This window comes from Takifugu rubripes, chromosome 1 (genome assembly GCF_901000725.2).
Source record: "Takifugu rubripes chromosome 1, fTakRub1.2, whole genome shotgun sequence".
Classification (NCBI taxonomy): domain Eukaryota; kingdom Metazoa; phylum Chordata; class Actinopteri; order Tetraodontiformes; family Tetraodontidae; genus Takifugu; species Takifugu rubripes.
The window spans coordinates 10896452-10917123 of NC_042285.1; the positions used below are offsets into that span (position 1 = coordinate 10896452).

General features: G+C 42.9%; 1 protein-coding gene across 4 annotated transcripts; it reads left to right on the forward strand.

Moving 5' to 3' along the window:
- Window positions 1-6712: 6712 nt before the first annotated feature.
- slc38a10 (solute carrier family 38 member 10) lies at window positions 6713-20670 on the forward strand. Of its 4 annotated transcripts, none has more exons than XM_029837304.1 (18): window positions 6713-6904; window positions 7065-7321; window positions 7813-7930; window positions 8160-8205; window positions 8307-8400; window positions 8480-8623; window positions 9582-9706; window positions 12776-12878; window positions 13002-13184; window positions 13324-13435; window positions 15118-15224; window positions 15320-15473; window positions 16747-16908; window positions 16983-17432; window positions 17522-17608; window positions 18033-18053; window positions 18517-18657; window positions 18725-20670. In XM_029837304.1, the coding sequence occupies exons 2-18, from the start codon at window positions 7232-7234 to the stop codon at window positions 19870-19872; spliced, it is 3285 nt and encodes a 1094-aa protein (XP_029693164.1). In that variant the 5' UTR covers window positions 6713-6904; window positions 7065-7231; the 3' UTR covers window positions 19873-20670. The 4 variants fall into 4 exon arrangements, with proteins under 4 accessions (XP_029693164.1, XP_029693159.1, XP_029693179.1 ...); XM_029837299.1 differs by lacking the exon at window positions 9582-9706 and adding an exon at window positions 10421-10545; XM_029837319.1 differs by lacking the exon at window positions 9582-9706 and adding an exon at window positions 10421-10545 and having other exon boundaries at window positions 16780-16908.
- Window positions 20671-20672: the final 2 nt, after the last annotated feature.

Genomic DNA, 20672 nt, shown 5'->3' on the forward strand with positions numbered 1-20672 from the left:
CCTGTCGGATTTTGGGATTTGTCACATCATCGACATCCATGAATATTACGTCGACGCAGAATAAATGTTCTCTCTCTCTCTGTGTAGCTCTCTCTTTTTTTAGTAGCTCACTTGTACCTATCATCCCACGAGCACACATGGCACTTTGACCTTAGCTGGGGTCACTGAGGGGGACTAAAATGAGTTTCAAATGTTCACATTATTTGTTATTGGGTATCATCTCACTGTACAAATCCCTTACAGATGTTCTCATCTGGAATATAGGTCTGTGTGTGTGAACGCACGTGTGCACATACGCACACATTGCACACACACACATATTCCAGATGTGTGTATGTACGTGTGTGTGTGTGTGTGTGTGTGTGTGTGTGTGTGTGTGCGCGTGTGTGTGTGTGCGCGTGTGTGTGTCTCAGCAGGGGGTAAGGCTCTGAATGACTACAGAAGAAATGAGGGATGATCTTTATATGGCAGCTTATTTGTTTTTAAATGCAGGAGGCTCAGAGGCCCCTGACTGAAGGCATCAAGCCCAGGGCCAGAAGGGCATCTGTCACGTTCCTGTCAGCACACACAGAAGAGTCAAAAGTTACCATTTCACAGCCTGTTTTTTTTAGTTATGTTTCAGAGAATTTAATTTAATTTTTTTTTTAATGAACGGGAAAAAAGTGGATGTGAAACATGAAACATTCTGCAACTGTGATTCTGGGCCGATACAAAACCAGTGCTTAACAGTTTTAATGAGCGTCTGCATATGTTGTTTTAAAGCAGCTGTTCCAGACTATTGTTTGAACATGTAGATTTCCTGCAAATTCAATAATTTAATTAAAAAAGATTAAAAATATATATATATCCAAAAATTATTAATATGGGGGTGAACATTATTAATTGGAATTAATTTATTTTACTTTCTTTAATATTATATTTACTCCTTATATCCCCACTTCTGCATTGTTTATATGTTTTAAATAGAAGCTTTTTAAATAGAAGATTTATACATTTAAATTAGTATATGTTATTTGTAAGATAATTTATTTTTGAAAAATTGACATGGGGGCAATGACATGGGGGCAATGACATGGGGGCAATGACATGGGGGCAATATATCTGATATTCAGTGAGGTAGAAGAGAAAATGTTTTATTTTGTTAAACCTGTTGCAAAACAAGGCTGTGTGAATTTCTGTTTTTTTAAATTGTCTTTCATAGTAACAATTTAGGATCACGTGTATTAGGTAATAACAGTGTTGGTAGTATAAAGCCATCTTTATTAATTTTAGAAAGAAACTTTAACTGCCATTGAAGGTCTGGTAGCAATGAAAGATCTCTGCTAAAGGTCATTGGTGAACCCAGAGAGAGGACTGGTCTGGTCACTGGGCTGGCCCCAGGACGGAGCCGGGGGTCATCTTTGTCACAGCCTGGATGGCACTACTGACCTTTCTGATGTCGGAAGGGAAGGGGGGGGTTGTGTATGCGTCCTGGTCTGAGGGGCGCGGGGGAGGGGGTTGACTGGAGACAGGTCACGTCTAAATGTGCCCACATGTTAAGATGTGGAGGCTCTTTCTGGGGCTTCTATGATTTTGGAGCTTCTATGAGTTGGATTTGAGCAAATAAATAAATAAATAAATAGCACTTGCATATAGAGGAGGGGAGGCTTTTGTATAAAACACCTCGGGTTCCTGTTTTTGGCCAACACACTGAAGAGTCTTTGGCAGGAGCTAAATGGACAAAAGTAAATAAAAGTGGCCATTATGTGCGAGCTGCACTAAATAGCTGCTCTTTTGTTTTTCTGTGCTTCAGAAAGATGTGATCACGAGGAAAGCCCGTGTCTTTTCTTCTCAAGCCACTATTGAGGGGTCTTACTCGCCCCCTAACCCCAATTTTTTTAACCCTTTCTCCCTTTCTCTTTCTGCTTCCCGTTCCTCTCTCCGTCTCCCTATCTCTCCTTCTGGCCAGCCATCCCTCTCTTGTCCGTCCTTTTCCTCCTTTTCCTCTTGTCTGTGCTCCTAAAACACGCAGGAAGGGGAGAGATCAATGGTGTCCTTGGAGAGGGAATTGCATGGCTGAATTTCGATGAGAACAGAAGAAAGAAAGAGGAAGGGAGAACAAGAAGAGGCGGGGAAAGCATGTGAAAAGAGAGAGTGAAGGAGGATAGTATACCCTTCAAGAAAATGGGAGGAATGTGTAAAAGAATGCAAATGGCTTGATAAATTAGACCTCATGTTACATTTGAGCAAAACAGTCAGAAATACTGAGCCGAGGTGTGAAAATCTGTCTTTACAAGTGCAGCTGGAGGTGAGTGTTTATGTGAGATCCTGTGTTGGCCAATCATTTGTGCTGACAAGTGAAAGTCTGGGGCTTATTTGCCAGAACCGAAGAGATCTTTCCTGTTTATCTGCCTGATTCTGCTGTGTTTGCATCAACACACACACACACACACACACCCTCACATTCTGTAGTGAGGAAGATGAGTAATTATCCCGAACCAGCAGCTGCACATCGTCAATAGCAACAGTTTTACTGGGACGTTGAGGCCTGTGTGACATTTCCCCATTTTCTGGGGTCTCTTATGGACAGGCTGGTTCTACCTTGCTAATTTAAAGCAACAACACTGTTGGTTACATGGACACTGCATGACTTCTGAACTCTCCCATCGGGCCATTTCAGCGTTATCCTGATTATTGTTGGTAGAATTCAGCAAAAAAACCCAAAACTTTCTCATGACTTTCCAGACCGTGTTACATCTTTAGTCTTTATCAGGAAAAATAATATTCAGAAGAGAAAAAGGAATAATGGGTATATTTGTTGGGCGGGGAGCTGGCTGTTAATGTGATAAGTGTCACTCCTGAAATCCTAAAGATGCTGGTGGCACCAGGGAGCCACTGAGGGCACAGTTTCTAATGAAAGGACTGTTTTCTGGCTGTGCAGCCCCAGACAGTTATAAAGGACCGAGGGAAGAGGATGGAGAGAACCTGGGATAACACCATCTCTCCTGGCTCTGAACCCTCTCCAGCACCATCAGTTAATGGCAGATATATGGCCCAGCCTGTTTCCACCACTTACTGAGTCCCCTTCAGTTGCAGCCCACTTGGACTGTCACACACCAGTAAGACACTCCTCTGTCTCTGACCAAATGTGAAGGAATTCCTCCCCTCTGTGTGCCAAACCCCAAAAATCATAGAAACCTGGAACTGTGGGGCACGCAGCTGCACACCCCCGGGAACAGGCTGCCTCACAAAACCATCACGTAAACGCACCTAAACGCACACATATAGTGTATTTAACTCACTGCAGCTATAAATCACTCGAAAAGGTAAAGTTTTAGTGCAGACATGCAGATGCTGACGCACACAAACACATTGTAGATCACTGAGGTGGGCAGGGATGTCAGCACTCCTGTACACAGTCAGCCTTACAGCAGATTTTAATAGAGGTAAGCCAGCATGAATCCCTACAGTCATTCTGCTCCAGTCAAACACACCATTCACTGCACACACACCCCTGTGTGTGCATGTGCGTGTGTGTTCCAGAAGTATGTAACTTATGTATGTGGATTGATATGTATTGTTTTAGCTTTACTGCTGTAAAGCAAGAAAGAACTGAGAGTAACCTCAGATGCAAAAAGAGCCAGGTCGTCATAGCGATTGTGAGGGAAAAAAAAGATTAAAAATGTTGTAATGTTTTCATAGTTTCCCAGGCAGATGTTTAGTTTGGGGAGTAAACGCTCTAACTTGTGGTGTGTTGACCCTAAACTGGTTTACACAAGCGAGAGCAGAATCCTTCCTCCATCAACACATAATGATAAATTTTAATAACAACGCTCGTCCCGCCATCAGACAGGCACATTTACGTCTCTCTCTGTCTCTGGTTTTCTGGCCGTCATCTAAAAAGTGCTCAGCCCCCTAATTGATTTCACAGCGTAAGCGCCCCCGCGGAGATTAACAAAGTAAATTCCACTTCATCTCTCCAAAAGCAACACCCACAAATGTTTCTCCCAAACCTCCGATAAGCAGAGGGTTTTCTTGAGAATATACGTCCTTTATCTGTGTTTGTAGGTGCTGTGCAATTGTGGACAGAGGATAATGCGTGGTCTATTTGTTTCATTAATGTGGAAGCTGTTCAGCCAGGGTAACGCCTATTGTTCCCTTTATGTTCCCATTTTTTAATGTGTAGCATTAGTCCAGTTGTTAGTGCTGGACCACAGTGCTCCACTGATGGTCAAATGACAAAGTCTTAATAGAATATAGCAGGGCCAGCAGTACAAAGGTGTGCAATGTTCAGCTGGATGCAGCCAATTTCTGTGTGAGAGGCCTGCCTAAAAACCCTATTCATAGGCCGTCTAATGCTGGTGGATAATTAAATGTGATTAGTGGAGCAGAGGGCTCCTCTCTCCCTCTCAGAGGGCCACACACAGGACTGGAGGCAACGTGCATGCACTCATTAAGGAGGCGCTAACAGACGCGCACAATCAACGACCACAGGCGTACAGAAGAACCCAAGCCCCATCTCTCTCCCTGACACACGAGCAAAAGAAAACACGGCTCCCGTAACGTCAACTTTTTGAGCATTAAGAAAACTGTTATGTTTTCTTTTTTTAAAAAAAACTGGGCATATGTAAGCGCTCAAGTCCAGTTTAAATATCGGCTGGAGTTGTAAGGGTGTTTACCTGTCGCCTCTCCGTCTCTCCAATACGCACAAATTAACACATTCCAAATAACGTATCTGCAAATAAAAATGATGGCTGTCTATGAGCTTCAGTCAGCAATAATCGGAGAGCAAACAGGCAGAAGTATAAATAAAAATCAATTATGGTTTCCATCCATCCACACACACACGCACCTTGTCTGGACCAGCACTGAGGTCCAGTTTCTGAGGCCGACACAGTCCCCTGGCGCTCATGGGAAATCGCCAGCATGTCAGGCCCCCACAAAGGCATCCATTCAGTTGCCCGCATGCTTGACCTGTGCAGGGTCAGCGCTCTGCTTTGTGCCCCTCGCCATCAGAGTGACCTGAGGTCACAGTGAGGGCCTGAGGTCAAATCAAGATGCCTGCTTCTAATTTTGCCCCAACCGGGTTATCCGTCCATATCTGCCCTAAAATTTGCCCCCTTCTAACCACCCAAAAATCAACTACCACTTCCACACATGACTGAGTCCTGCAGAAATATACACTGTCTGCCCTCTAATTGGACTACTGTGAAGCACTGCACACACTCAAACCCTCTCTCTTTCTCTGTCTCACACACTTACAACACACACACACGGGCCTGACCCCCTGTAACTGCACTAATACCCCGTCCCATGGCCTTTGGTCTATCTTGAGGGATTAGCTGCAGAAAGACACACACACACACACACACACACACACACACACACACACACACACACACACACACACACACACACACACACACTCTGGACTAGCAAGATTGGCTGAGGGTCTACCTTGAGGGATTAGGTGCAGAGAGACAGGACCCTCCAGCCAATCAAGCAGTCTGTCACATTGATTTTGAAGGGTCACTGGTGCACAATGGCCAGGGTTTTCCTGTCTTAACCTCTCTGATCATACACATATGCACGCACACTCTGACATGCACACATAAGGACAATAAGATTATTTGAATAATTCATTGTTAGAAATTGAGCTAAAAGGAATGGGCAAAATTAAAATATAGTTCACAATGGGGAAAAAAAGTAACCCTTTTTGCAGGAAATTTAAAATATTAATCACCTGGGTGGAAATGGTGGAAAAAGTAGTTATTTAATATAAAAAGGTTTCATTTTTATATTCTGAGTCTGCAATAAAGTAAAACACACACACAAGTCTGCAATAAAGTAAAACACACACACACACACACACACACACACACACGCACACACACACACACACACACACACACACACACACACACACACACACACACTCACACACACACTCTCAAAGCTTCATCACACCCCTGCTTATGAATATCCTTCATCCCTGAGGGAAAGCACACCCAGCAGGGGAAAAGCTCCCAGGCCAGCACCCCCTCCTCTTCCTCTTAGCCCCTCGCTCCTTCTCCTCTTTCCTGGTCAAACAACACAATAGTCGTATCTCAGAGAGGGCACCATGCAGACGCTTTGGATGACAGAAATAAACCCTGCTGGAGTGCCAGCTGTATTCTAGGTGCTCTGGCTGACTACTGTTCTCTCGCATCCAGCATGACTTTCTAATTTAGTCCTTTTTTTCTGTTGCCCCGTTTCCCTTTCCTGTAGCAAATCTCCACCGAATCTGGAAAAACAGGATCCTTGCTCACCTATTGAAAGACCTATTGTTGTGATTACAGAGCTCATTGGAATTAATGGAAGTATTCGATCTATTTCTGAAATCTTTGATAAACAGCTTGACTCCATATAGTTATCATTTAATTTGCGTATTCCTAGATCTAGAGCTAAATTATCTTTAATGTCGCCTTCACTTGTGATTAGTTCAGTTGCTATCCCATACAGTTTCAAATGGGTTATATAAATAAAAGGCAAATGTGTTAAGAAAGACAACTCTAACTGTTATGAAATCCAGTGTTACGTTTAAACATTTTTCTTTAAGAAAAATCCCCCCGAAAAGAAATCCCGTACACGGGGTTAGTCCAGGTGGTTATCAAGTTGCGACCACTAGGTGGCACTGTAGTTAAATCCGAGGAGTTAAACCATAGACCTGCGTTGTCTTTGGGCGCCTCCTCGACTTTTAGTAACTTCCTGGAAACGCATTTACATGTCAGGGGGAAACGGTGTATCAGAATTTCGGTGTATTTTGTTTTACTCGTATCATACACAGACACACACACAGTTTGGTACAAATTACAATTTATTATCCGAATCTATGATTGCGTAAACAACGAGGGTGTGGAAGCGAACGCGGAAATCACACAGCAAGGTGAGTTAACAACTAGCGATTAATTTATCCTTCTAGAGAAAACTTTAGTAATGTTAATCATCAGCAGGCTTCCGTTTGTTCTGATCAAGTATATGTGACTGTAAATGTCGGTGTTATCCTTGTAGCAGAAAGGTAGAAATACTCGCTTGTTTTTACACAGCGCCACGTCACTGATCGGCGGAGGGGGGCAGGAAACACAGTCGGTCCCCGCGTTGGAACTGTCAGACGGCTTCAAATCACCGCCCGCCTTCAATGAGTCCACTGGGCTGACTACGTGTTGTCTGATATTTACCCGCCGAACGCTGAAGTGTTACAAAGCCGTGCAAGATGACGGCGTCGAACTGGGGTTTGATCATGAACGTGGTGAACAGCATCGTCGGAGTCAGCGTGCTCACCATGCCCTTCTGCTTCAAACAGGTGGGCGATCTGCCGCAGCTATTCTAACATTTCATAGAACATCCAATCACAATAGAAGTGATTCGTCTGTACGTTCAGTCACAGCTTGTGTTCCTTCATCCAAAGCATTTTTGATGGCACTTATTTTTTTGGATGACGTCAGAGTGAAGTAAGTGATTAGTACTAGATTAAAAGTAGCTTACTGGTTTGGTTTAAAACAACCAGACACATCTTTTTGTGTGGCAGCATCAAAAGTCGTAATTTCTATAAAGTCCTGATAAGTCTTACAAGAATTTTCATTCAGTATTTCTTAATCAGTATTTGCTGAAGCTCTTTGAAGGTAAACCACCATAGGCAAAAACCAATAGATGAAGGAGGAATGTAATGTGAGGAAAACAGGTTTATTTTTCAAAGTAAATGTGATCAATAGCTATATGAGTGTAACATCTGGGGAAGAACAGATTTCCTGAAACCACTGTCGGGAGAGTTGGTGACATGTCCTTCTCTTTCAGTGTGGAATTGTGTTGGGAACGCTCCTGTTGTTCTCCTGTTCATGGATGACCCACAAGTCATGTATGTTTCTGGTCCACACTGCAACCAGCACCAAAAGAAGGACCTACGCAGGATTAGGTAAGCAAACACAAGTAGGTGACGATTGCCTTAGCAGGCAGTAATAATAGTGTTGGCAACAACTACTTTTTCGTAAACTACCAAATCAGTGTATTAATTTACATTGTAGATATTGCTATATGCATGTTTTTGATTATAGATAGTGTTTCTTCTCACGTCAAGCTGAAACCACCTGTTTGCACCATTTGTTGTCCCGGTATTCCTCTGACTGATGTTCTTTTTTCCGCAGCCTTCCATGCTTATGGGAAACCAGGAAAAACCTTGGTGGAGATGAGGCAAGTTCTAAATTGAAGCATAACCTACCGTGTTCTTTCTGAAGCCAAGGACTATCAAAAATGCCACGTCTCACTCATCCCTCTTTTCTCTCTCTCTGCAGTATGATTGGCTTGATGCTGGGGACCTGCATTGCCTTCTATGTCGTGATAGCTGATCTGGGCTCAAATTTCTTTGCACAGCTATTGGGTTTAGAGGTTTGAGATCACCGTTTACTCCTCAGAGGATACTGTATATATTTTCCAAAATGAGTTATTGTGTTGTTATTTGTTAAAGGTGACCTTCAGTTTTCGCGTGCTTCTGTTGATCGCCGTGTCGCTGTTCATCGTCCTCCCTCTGAGTTTGCAGAGGAATATGATGTCATCCCTACAGTCCTTCTCTGCCATGGCTCTCATGTTCTATGCCCTCTTCATGTTCACGGTGAGTGCACTGAATATAGTGATAAGTTAGGGATCAGAAAGTTCAAGGAATTACACTGTTCCACTGGTTTAAAAGGTAACATTATTTTATGTAGAACAGTGACTTCTCTAACAGCAACATATGGTCTTGCTCTTCTTTTATTTAAAATGCTCACTAAGTTTGTGGGATGTCAGGAAAACAGTAAACAAAAAAAAGGCATCCAAATTCAAATTGTATGAAAATGAGGCAGTCAATGACAATCTGTTGTATTCTTGAAAGTAATTTTTGTTTTTTCTACATTTAAAACTTTTCGTGGACAACAACCTCACTCATCTAATCCAATTTTATTTTATTCACTGTTATCAGTACAGAATGTTGACTATATCTGATGCTCAGAATGTATCAAGGCTACATAAAGATTAGTATACTGCTAATTGCTTTGTTGACCTCTTTTGTCATGTGCTTGTATGCAACAGACTTGTACAACAGCAGAAATTTGAGTTTACTCAGTGTTTTTTCTACTTGCTATCAAGCTGGATTAAGCCCTCAGATGAGTTTACCATGAGCACCAGGTTAAACATTAGGCAACACCAGGGATGCTTGAGCTCTTAAAATACACACTTGTGTGTTTACTAAATGGGTGGAGCTACTTCCACAGACTCCTCACCTCTGTTTACAGTTGCTCTGTGTGATGTCACTCATAGTTCCTTAGTGTGCTGTATCCCTGAAGACATTGTGTGGTGCGTGTCTGGCTTCAGATCCAGGCCCAGCCCAGATCACACCCTCTACACCCTCTAACAGTGATGTATCTTCCTTCCTTCTTTCCCTTCTTTTACTCCTTAAATTCCTCTCTGCTCATTTTCCCACCTCTGTCCTTTCATATCTTCCTTCTGTCCTTCTCCCTGTCTGACCATTTACCTTCCACACCTGTTGTTGGCTCCCCTCTGTCCCACTGCTGTTTCTGTTGGCGATGCTCTAGATAGTGTTGTCGTCTCTGCGCTACGGCATAATCTCAGGCTCCTGGGTGGAGCGGGTCCACCTGTGGCGCTTCGAAGGCGTCATTCAGTGTGTGCCCATTATCGCCACAACCTTCTGCTGTCACCCGTAAGTAAACCAAGGAAATTCCTCCCCAAGAATTACCACAGGGTAAGAGCAACAGCCAGAGGGAGGGGTGGAGATTGAAGGAAGGCCAATGTGGTATCCGTCTGCACCCTTGCACTGCTTACACCCCGTCCCTCCTCCCTCCTCCCAACTACCTAAACCTTTCACCTACACATCTGTCTCATAGCCACTTTTCCTGTATTATTTTGGGTTTTGAGCTGAGCCATATAAGCTATTGGGTGTGCCTCTGTTTGTGTGTGCCTGTGTGCGTGTGTTTATGGTGGCAGTAGTCACAAGGCAGTAGAAAAATAAAAATGACAAACTTTACCTTGGCTGCCCTTTCCCCAACGTGGAAGTGGCTGTGGGAAAATGCAGGGTTATGAATGTTATGCTTTATTTATGGGGCTTAAACGGGTACTTGACAGGAACGTGCTGATTAAAAACCTGTAAGGTTGTTTCAGGTTTCACAATAAGAAATTCATGACGTCACCTTTGTTGTTTACGTCTGCCTTGACAGGTTTTTACTTCAGATTTCAGTGGTTCTCTGTTTCTTTTGTTGATTACATTTTTCCCTCCTCATTCATTACTATTATTAACTGTTCATTAGCTGTCAGCTTGGGCATACTTCCCACCAATTCTTAATTTGAGTGGTCTTTCCCCTCTTCATTTTGGTTCCATCCATAACCCCGGTCCCTCCCTTCCCCCCCTTCCCCTCAGATGGTGGTGTCCTCGTTCAATCATGGGCTGCTCAGCGGCTGGTGGCTAGGGCAGGTCAATATGGTGCACATGGAAGGTGTGTTTCGCTGTCTTCCCATCTGTGGCATGGCCTTCGGCTGTCAGTCGTAAGTACTCATCCTGGCAAAGTCGTCCCCCACATTGGACCCAGTAATGCAATAAATGTCAAATTAAGTTTAAAATGTATTTCCTCTAGTTGAAAACACAACATTGGTCTCAAAAGCATGGTGTGGTTGGACACTCCTGTAGTGGTGGAGACTGCTCAATCTTTTACTGATGCACATAAAAACTCAGCATCCTCTACCTCGAAGCCACAGTAGAGGATTTCAGTAAATGAATTTATAAAACTCATTGATAAATTCAGGCTGCTTGAATTTATTTGCTTCTTGCAATCACTTAATTAGTCTTTTTTCATGACCATTAACACTCTCTATGTACATTTCCACACTGCTGCTTTGAGATTTTCTTTCCATTTGGGTGTCTATCATTTATTGCAGTAGACTTGACACAGACTGTAGAGCTGTGTGCCAAAATACTGCACCCATTGAGTCTTTTAATGCTGACTTTAATATCACTTCTTCACTTTTCCACTCTGTTTTCATTCATATACACGTTAAATCACCCCTTCGCTGCGAGGTGTTGCGTTCCCTGCCTACTTCCCTGCTGCTTGCTCAGAGTTTGAGGGTGAACGGATGTATGCAAAGGCTTCTTAAAGTCTGGGTGTACAGTGAAGTAATGCAGGATGTACTATGGTGAGATCACCAGGAAACAGATGTTTGGTTGGTGTTACTGAATGGTTGATTTTTGTATTTTTTCCCTTTTTTTTTTTATAAGATTGAGGTAATTGGCAGGAAGGAGTGGCTTAACATCAAGGCCGAACCTGAAGGGAAAAAACTGATGCAGTTTCACATTTCTTGAAAGTTGTCTTCACTTGTTAGAAGGAGTTATGTGTATGTTGTAACAAGTGGTGATGAGTGATAACTGGCAGGTAGTTTCTTGGGCTGTCGAGGGTTCCGAGCAGGCCAACCCACCAATCAACACACTGGACTGCAGCCATTATATAGACACACATGTTTCACAGGCTCTCGAGTCTTTCCAATTTTTGATACTTTGATGAATGTTTATTTTCTGTCAAACCGTCACCTAATATCACCCTTATGATGGGCTGAGAGGTATCTCTCTGTTTTCGTTGGCTTCACATTTGCATGGCAAGGAGCAGTTGATTCTTGATTGAGGGACAAAATGTTCCCCTTTTGTTGGATTGTCAGCATGTTGTCAACGCCAAGTTGTTGATCATTATTCCGGCTCACAATCAAGCCCACACAAAGCAGATGGGTACTTACTCCCACTTACTTCATTCATCACTGGGGGCCTTCTCTGTCATATTTCCTTCATCCAGGACAGCAACACATTTCATTTTGTGTTCAAACTATCGGCTGACCATTAGATGCCTGAGCACAGCACTTACAAATGAGCTGTTTTACTTAACCTTGGCTGCAGGATATACTGTTTCTCAAATTATACAAGCATCCAGAAAAAAACAGCACAGGTCAATGTTTGCTCGTAAAACGTGAGCGCTTAAAAGTATGATGGGTAAATTAGAGAATGAGTGCTGGAGAAAATTAGGCTTCCTTTCTCCGTCTTGTGTACAATATGTATAGGAGTTAAAGGGCAGCGGTGATCATATGCTTTAAATCTAGAGTGAGACAGATTCTATTGCACATATAAAATTTGGGTGGGTTAGGCTTTGAAGGTGCCCTCCCACCTGGGAAGACTGGTCTCTTATAGTACCGGTACATGACAAATAGTATCAGTTTACTTTGCTGCTGTCACCTTGACTACTGTCACCCAGTCTGTCACACATACACACACCTACAAATTTGCATGTAAACAGTGGCCAAGCACTCCACCCCTCTCTACCATTACAGTTTTGCTCTTTAATTGAAGAAAATTTAAACAAAATCAATGTTATAAAAGTCATTTGAAAAAGCTGTTGCATTCATGTGAACAATCAGTATGGTGTAATCAATTAAGAATAACTGTATGAATCCAAGGAGTTGATTCTTTTATTGTAGAAAGCTGTGTGTGCGTGGGGGGGAAATCCAATAAAAATTAAAACAGAAACTCTAAATTTAGAATGAAATTAATTGGGCAACTGTATCACTGCACAGTTAAAAAAATGGAGCAGTTACCAAAAAGAGCACATTTATGTCTCCTCATGCCTTCTGTTACTTTTGTGTGTCTGACAGTCTATTCGTCACATGCATGCAGCAGCACTTACATTTCCTTGTGTGACACAGCACACAGTTTTGTTGTCGGCCCACTTGTCTCTCACAGGCAGGTGCTGCCGACCTATGATAGCCTGGACGAGCCGTCTGTCAAACGCATGAGCACCATCTTCAGCTCAGCTCTCAACGTTGTCACCATTTTCTACATCACTGTGAGCAGAAACACACACACACCCATACCCCTCACCATGGCCCACCTGAAAGCTGATGGTGTTTCACAGCCAAATAACATTCCACATGTCCCCCCAACATTTCCTTTCTTTTCTCTGAACCAGGTGGGTTTCTTTGGCTATGTCAGTTTCACAGAGAACATCGCTGGAAACGTTCTTATGAACTTCCCATCCAATATAGTAACGGCGATGATTCGAGTGGGATTCATGATGTCTGTGGCTGTGGGATTCCCCATGATGATCCTGCCCTGTCGGCAGGCCATTAACACCATGCTTTTTGAGCAGCAGGTATGTAGTAGTTGCATCAGGAATGCAAGCAAAAGATTTTGATGTGGAAAATTGGACTAGGTAATAATGACACGATGTAAAAGAAACTCCTATTTGTTGAGATTTTTTAAAAATTATTTTCTGGTTGTCTGCCTTATAGCAGAAGGATGGAACGTTCGCTGCGGGCGGTTACATGCCACCTCTGCGCTTCAAGGCCATCACTCTCTGCATAGTCTTTGGCACGATGCTGGGAGGCATCCTCATCCCCAATGGTATATAGTCTGTATCCGTTGTGTACGAGTGTATGAACAGTCAAGCAGGGATTGCCACGGTCTTTAAGGGGCATATGTTCTTTATGTGGGCGGAGTCACTGGGGAGCTTTACGACGCGTGTAAATGTGGCTTTACGAGTTGGTGACTGTCACAGTCAATGACGGTCCTTAAATCAGATCCCTAACTTTTATCCCTTTTAGACGGCCAGACAGGAAAATAGGGCAATTAATTTCAGGGACTCTGCCTCTTTCTCATACACACTTACACAACTACAAAAACAAGCACACACCAGTATTAGACCTCTGGCACATTCTTCCAGTCTTTGCATTCTTCTCACAAATGGATGTAAAATAATGGAGCTGTAAAGGTTTGCATGAGTTTATGGTTTATTCATCTTTTTATTACTTGGCTGTTTGTTAAATATTTAATTGGGTGGACAGGCAACACATACATACACTGTGACTTTGGTTTGCTTCTTTATGTATCTAATCAGACTAATAGACAGAGCAGAAGGTAGTAAGAACCCTGAGGAGAATGGACACTAAATCTCAGGGAGACAATATGGCATCTATCCTCTGGTTGAACGATGGGTTTCTAGGCACAACACTCAGTTAACCCAGTGCAAAAAAAATAGGAGTGGGGTCAGCTTGCTGCAGTCTGAAGCTGTGTGCAACAGAAAACAACCGGGTGGGGCAGTCAATCCAGAAATCAATTTAGATTGTGATGAAGATCATCAATATGAACAACTGCTGTACATTGAGCTTTTTTAATAAAAAACCCCCGGCATTGTGTTAACAGAACTGCACAGGTGGCTACGTCACTGCAGCATTTTCTGTTTAAGAGGGTTTTGTGGCCACAACTGTTGCTTGTCAATGAACGGAATAGAGAATAGTAGCTTTCGGGAAATTCAAGTGGCCAGGATTTCCCTGAATCTCAGTCGCTGTTTCAGCTACTCTACGAATGGATTCAGACCAGAACATGACCTTCATAGCTTTAGCTTCATGTTTGACTTTGAAACTTGGGCTGCATATCCCCTCTTGTCTGTCTCAGCAGGATCAGTGCTGAAGTTAGTTGTTTCCTTAGAGTGATACTGTCATTAAGAAACTGATTTATAACCCTTTTAGCATATTGAGTTCAAGCACAGTATTACACCCTCCATCATAATGGCCCATTTGATCCTCTAGACTATTTTTAAGATGTAAGCATGGAAACATATTTTAGCATCTCTTCTCACAGTCCATTCAGCTATTTCAACACTCTTAAAACACTGACTAATAAACTTGCTGAACAAAAAAAAATCCTCAACCTTGTTTTCCCCCACTATTTTCTGCTATTGTGTTATCAGGGTCTGTAACTGTATCAGCTATGAGTCTAAATTTCCCAATTTTGTTTTCTAATGATTGGAAGGGATTGGGACAAACCAGACTCAGACTACTCTCCCTTTAAGTGTTGTATATGGTTGTGCTACAAACAAGAACTTCAGACGAGGGAAGATTAAATAGCAAGAACCTTTGAGTGGCTCATTTCAGCAAAGTACCCCTGTAGACAACTCGAGTACATGCTGAATGAGTTAACACAAAGTTTAATAGATAATCTTTCATTCACCTTTTAAAATCTTTTTTAGATGAAAAATGCTACTTCAATGTGTTGATGATAATTCAAGGGGTTCATTTTCTTCTCAGTGGAAACCATTTTGGGTCTAACTGGAGCTACCATGGGCAGCCTCATCTGCTTCATTTGTCCTGCTCTCATCTACAAAAAGATACAAAAGAACGGCATAACTGCTCAGGTTACAGTGTCTTATTAACCGATCATTTACTCACTGATTATGTGTCACTTCCCCCTCTTCTCATTCGCCATGCATCTTTTCTCTCCGTCTGTTAGGTGGTGCTTTGGGTGGGTCTCTGCATCTTGCTGCTCAGCACTTTTACCACCCTCTCAATTTCAGCCAGAAGTCCTGGCAGCAAAGTTCGAGCGCCACCCCCTCCAGCAGCCGACAAGAAAGACTTGCTGCTACCGGACCTCCCTCATTCACATGGTAAAGATTGCAACATTCATTAATGGTTGCCGCCATCACTTAACTGCCTGATAGAATGTCGATTTAAGAGGGTAACGAATGATTTATCAGACAGTTTACTTGTTGGTGGACACCACTGTTGCTAATAAATGTAATTCTGTGACGTTAAAGGCTCCAGTGGCTCAGAAAATGTATTCATTGCTTGTTCAGCTGTCAAAGATGCAGACAACAGAACCCTAAATTGATGGTATAAAAAGATGATTAGGTCATTGACTTGTAGGAATTAGGTCAGTGAGACTGGGGGGAGGAGGGGGGAGGGGGCACAAAGCCACAGCATTTACACTGACCTCTGGGAGGTAAAATGAGACAGACTGTGTGTAAGATATGGGCAGATGGGGTGAAGAGATAACCTCTTGATAGTATCTGATGTCAACCCTGGGTATTTGACATTGAGGGAAAGTGACACCCTTCAAACTTGAATAATTTCCCCCAATCCTTCCACCTCAGTTTTATTTCTCCTGCCATTCCCTCCCCCAAAAACACATTGTCTAATCTGCTGGCTCCTACCATATCTCCAGTGGTAGCAATAAAATGCCTGCAAGCATTAGCTGTATTAGCTGAAGGATGTAGCTGAAACTAATCAAGACGAGACACAGCACAGCCTTTCAAGTTAATTTAGGATAAAACAGGAAGAGTATTTATATAATTTCTACTCTTTACCATGGTGTTCATCTTCATCGCTGTCAATTTTTATTTGTCTTTTTCACTTCGCTGACTTCCTTCCAGCCCCCCCCTTTTTTTTTTTACATATTAACAGAATTATTCCTTATTTCCATACCTTGAGTAAAATCATATTGATGCTCATTTGCTTTATATGTAGCAATTGGATAATTTTTGCCTTTTGTCAGTGTTTTGCTGTCACCTAGTGGTTCTATACGGAAAACAACTCAATTACAGCGAGCACATCCATGCACAGTTACGGTGAGATATGCTGAGGTATTAATTTAGTTTAATGCCAGTAGTTAAGGTGTCTAATAAATACTGCTGTGCAAGAAAATAAAGGTTACACGTCAGGGTACATGTTACTATAAATCCCTATTAGGTTGTTTTTCTTTTAGTGGTCAGCATAAAAAAGTGGAATGAATGAGGTGTCAACTGTTCTTGTTTGACCAATTCAGTTGCTGCAGCTTTTATGTTTGATGTTTAAAAATTAATGACCGAAGTCGGTAAAATAATTAAGACGTTGACGAGCAGCAGTGCTAAAAGGCTTAAACTGTGTGTTCTCTCCATATAGACAACCCTGCTAACAAGAATCCTCTGAAAATAGAAAAGCCTGACCCTCCAGCTGTGCATGATCTACAACCAGGAAAGAGAGCTGAGCCCCCACAGATTAAAGGACCGGTGGACATACCAGAGAGGAAGAAAGAAGAGGTGCAACTAGATCGACCTCATGCTGGTAAGCAAACAAAGCCAGTCGTCCGGAACCTCATCAACTATCTCTGAATAGTTGAAATTTATTGCATTATCCAGGTGTGGCTGTGCCGGAAGGCGAAGCCCATCGTCATGAACCACCCATCCCTCATGATGAAGTGAAGGTAGACATGAGAAAGGACAATGCAGAGCTGGAGGAGGAGCGAAAACAGCTAAATCTTCCAGCAGCAGGAGAAGGACAAGGACCCAACAACGATGGTCAAGGGCCTGCCGTAGAGTTTGACAATATCCTCAACAACAAGCTTGAAGAGAAACCAAAGCCCGCAATTTTTTTAAAGAAAGAGGACGTTGAATTGGTCGGAGGTGAAGCCTTGTCAAATGAGGTGCTGGAGAAGCGAGCTGCAGGAGAGAAGCAGAACGTCCAACAATTGAAAGACAAGCTTGATCCTGTCAAAGAGGCAGTTGTAGGAAATGTAGCTTCATCTGAGAATCAAGCTGCTGCCAAGCAAGTCGGTAATGCTGCCAGAGGTCCAGATGCTGCAGGGAACGGTGAGTATTTTCTGCTTTTTTGAGCTGTAGTTTAAGGCGGTCAAGAGGGAGATGACATTGACTTTCTGATGGTTGAATATTTTTTTTAGTTCCACTTCCTGAAGGAGAGCATAAAGCTGCTGCAGACAAGGCCCCGGGTGGAGACAGTAAAGATGCAGCAGATGAAAAGATGGAGGGTAAATGGAACAGAAAATGCAGGTTTAATTGTGTTTCACTGTCAGAGGACTGATATTCAGCCTTCATGCACAAGAGGTGAAGGCACCGGCCTGCAAAATAGTTCTGCTATTGAGACACAAAGAGCACATTTTGCCTTTCCCATCAGACCTTTAGGAGTTAAAGGCTTTTATGGAAAAACTAGACTAATTGAGGTGGGGTGCAAGACAGAGATCACAAAATCGACTTTTCCGTCTTACTATGCTTGTTTGATCTGATGTCATTTGCCGGTCTTTTCCTGCCCATGGCCTGTAAGAATATATACTGTACATATATTTGCTAAGCTAAACATCTTTTCTCCACCTCTTGACTTGGCTTTTGTTGACATTCTTGTACTGTTTGCTCTCTCTTCCCTCTTGCTTTTTTTCTGCTGGACTTCTATCACAGTGATTAAAAAGCTGGTTGCAGGTATGAATTTCCTCTTGCTTTTTCTTTTCCGTCTGTGCCTCTGCCTTTTACTCATCATTAGTGAGCAGTCTTCGTTGACATTAACCCACAGTAGCTGTACAGTTTGCATGAATGCGTCTTTGTCAAAGCAACCCACCCACATTGCCCCCCTAACCAAATATGTAGCTAGAGCTGCTCATCACCAGTCCAATGTATGTTTACAGCTGCAACTGTGAGCTGTGTTTGAGTAGTTGAGTGAGAATTTGTCCATTTCATGTCAACCTAACAAAGTGCTTAAAGGGTGCGCTTGCATTGGGCATACCCAGGAAAGCATGATTGTGCTGCCACATACCTCATAGTTCCAGTTTACCCTTAAAAACAAATACAAAGCCAATAAAACTGGGCCTGAGAATGGGCTGAAATGGACAAAGATTGTTTGGATTGCTTTGTGTGACTTATTGCGTTGACCATTTCTGTTATGTAGAGGGCCAGATGGACCACGCGGTGCTACTGCAGGTCATCAAGGAGCAGCAAGAACAGCAGAAGAGGCTGCTTGACCAGCAGGAGAAATTACTTGCTGTCATAGAAGAGCAACACAAGGAAATCCACCAGAAACAACCTGCTGGTTAGTAGTTTAGACATATGACCATTAGTGCTCAATTACGCAAAATTAATATGCTTATTGCTTTCAGGGGCTGAAGATGACGTTGAGAAAATTGGTCAGGAGATAGAGGGTGGAGCAGCAAAGTCCAAAGAGACTGGCCTGGCCTCAGACCCAAAGCAGCCTAAAGAGGTCGCAGGAGCTCCACAAGGTGGAGTAGCTGACCATCATGTCATGGACCAGAATCAGGCTCAGGTTGGAAATAATGATGCTGAGCCTGGGGCTCTGAAAGTAGCTGTTCAAGTGCCATATAAAGAAGATGAGTCGTATAAAAAGAATGAGCTGGGGGCAAGGGGTGTGCCTCTGGGAAAGAACATACCCAACGCAGCTCCAAATGATGCTGCAGATGGAGAAAGAAACCTGCTTGTGAAAAAGAAGGAAATTGAAACTCTGGTCAAACAGGAGGTAGAAAGAGAGGTTCAGGCCAGACTGGAAAAAGAGCAGGTGGAGAGAGAGATAAAAGAAAGATTGGCCAAAAAAGAGGAATTAATAAGGCTGGAAAGAGAAAAGAGAGAGAAGCAGGAAATGCTGGCCAGACAACTGCAAGAGAATGAGAGGATACAGAAAGAGGTCCAGGCAAGAGTGGAAAAAGAACGACTTCAAAGGGAGATGAGAGAAAATCTAGAGAAAAAAGAAAAACTTGCACGGGAGAAAGCTGCAGCACAGGTCATCCACAAAGCAGACAGTGAAATTCTTGAAAAAGCAAAAAATTCAGAGGAGGCTCAAGAGAGGCCGATCCAGCTGGAGCAAGCTGCTGCTGAAGACAGGAACGATAGAAAAGCTGCACCAGAGTCCCAGAAAGAAGATGGTGAACCTTTGAAGAAAGGTGGACGAGACCTCAAAGAGAATGTTGCCATTCAGGCAGACCCAGGAGAAGGCTTGGAAGATAAAGCTGTCAAAGATGAATCTCACCCCCAGGGCTCCCATGAGAAGGCCAGAGACCAGGGAGAGACTGATCTGAAGAGGAAGCGTAGGGCACTGGGGCCTGATGAGGCTGCAGGGCCTCAGGAGGAGAACAGGGGTGTGCCAGGGCTGGAGCCCCTGCTGTCGCTGGGGGGCTCAAACCTGCACGCAGCCCTAGAAGAGCGGCTACTGGCTGGGGCACTGGTGCACTCGAGGCAGATTAAACAGGCCCCAAAGGATCAGGGAGAGAAACAACACACCCCAGATAAGTTGTGAGACTTATCCTGTGTAAATTTGGACAAAATGCCTCAGATTGTGGACCATACTAATGTTGCCTTTCATGACTCCTAAAATGGTATTAACAAAGAGGGACATTATCTCTGTGTTCTCTGGATACATCCCAAAGTTTATTGAATTATAAATTGTGTAAATAATAAGTTATTTTTCTTGGGGTTGGATTTAGAACACAAAGCTGTTTTAAATGTATAAAAACCTATGCAAATATCATTGTGCAGAGCATTTAGACAGGGTGGCTTTATTGTGATGTTTGTCCGTCATCTGGGTTTTTATTGAGATTCTGTGTGTTATCCTCACCTTGACTTATGTTTATTAAATATCCAATTTGGTTTATATTTGTGGTCTGAGATGTAAAGGATGTGAAATCCTTTGTCAATTTAGCCCATGTTTGCTACATAGTGGATGTAATCTGTGTTCAGGTGTGCACAGAAGAACCGTTTCACTTTTATGCCGAATGAAAATACCCAAGCACAACCTGTCAGCTGGAGCAGTGGTTTGTTACGATATTAATACTCCAGTACCTTTGTCCATCAGTGTCTCCGACTTATTGGTGCCTTACGATCTGCAGCGGTGATATTCAGACAGATGTGTCTTTTCCTCCACGTGTTACAATGGTTAAGAGACAAAAGGTTCATTTATAAATAAATTCTTTATTAAAAAAAAAAAATACTGTTACAATTTTGCTTTGTACAAAAGGCTATTTTTGGACCATTTTTTTTAAATGCGTTTCCAACCATCTGTTCATCACATGGACAAATAAACACCTCTGACAACCAGGG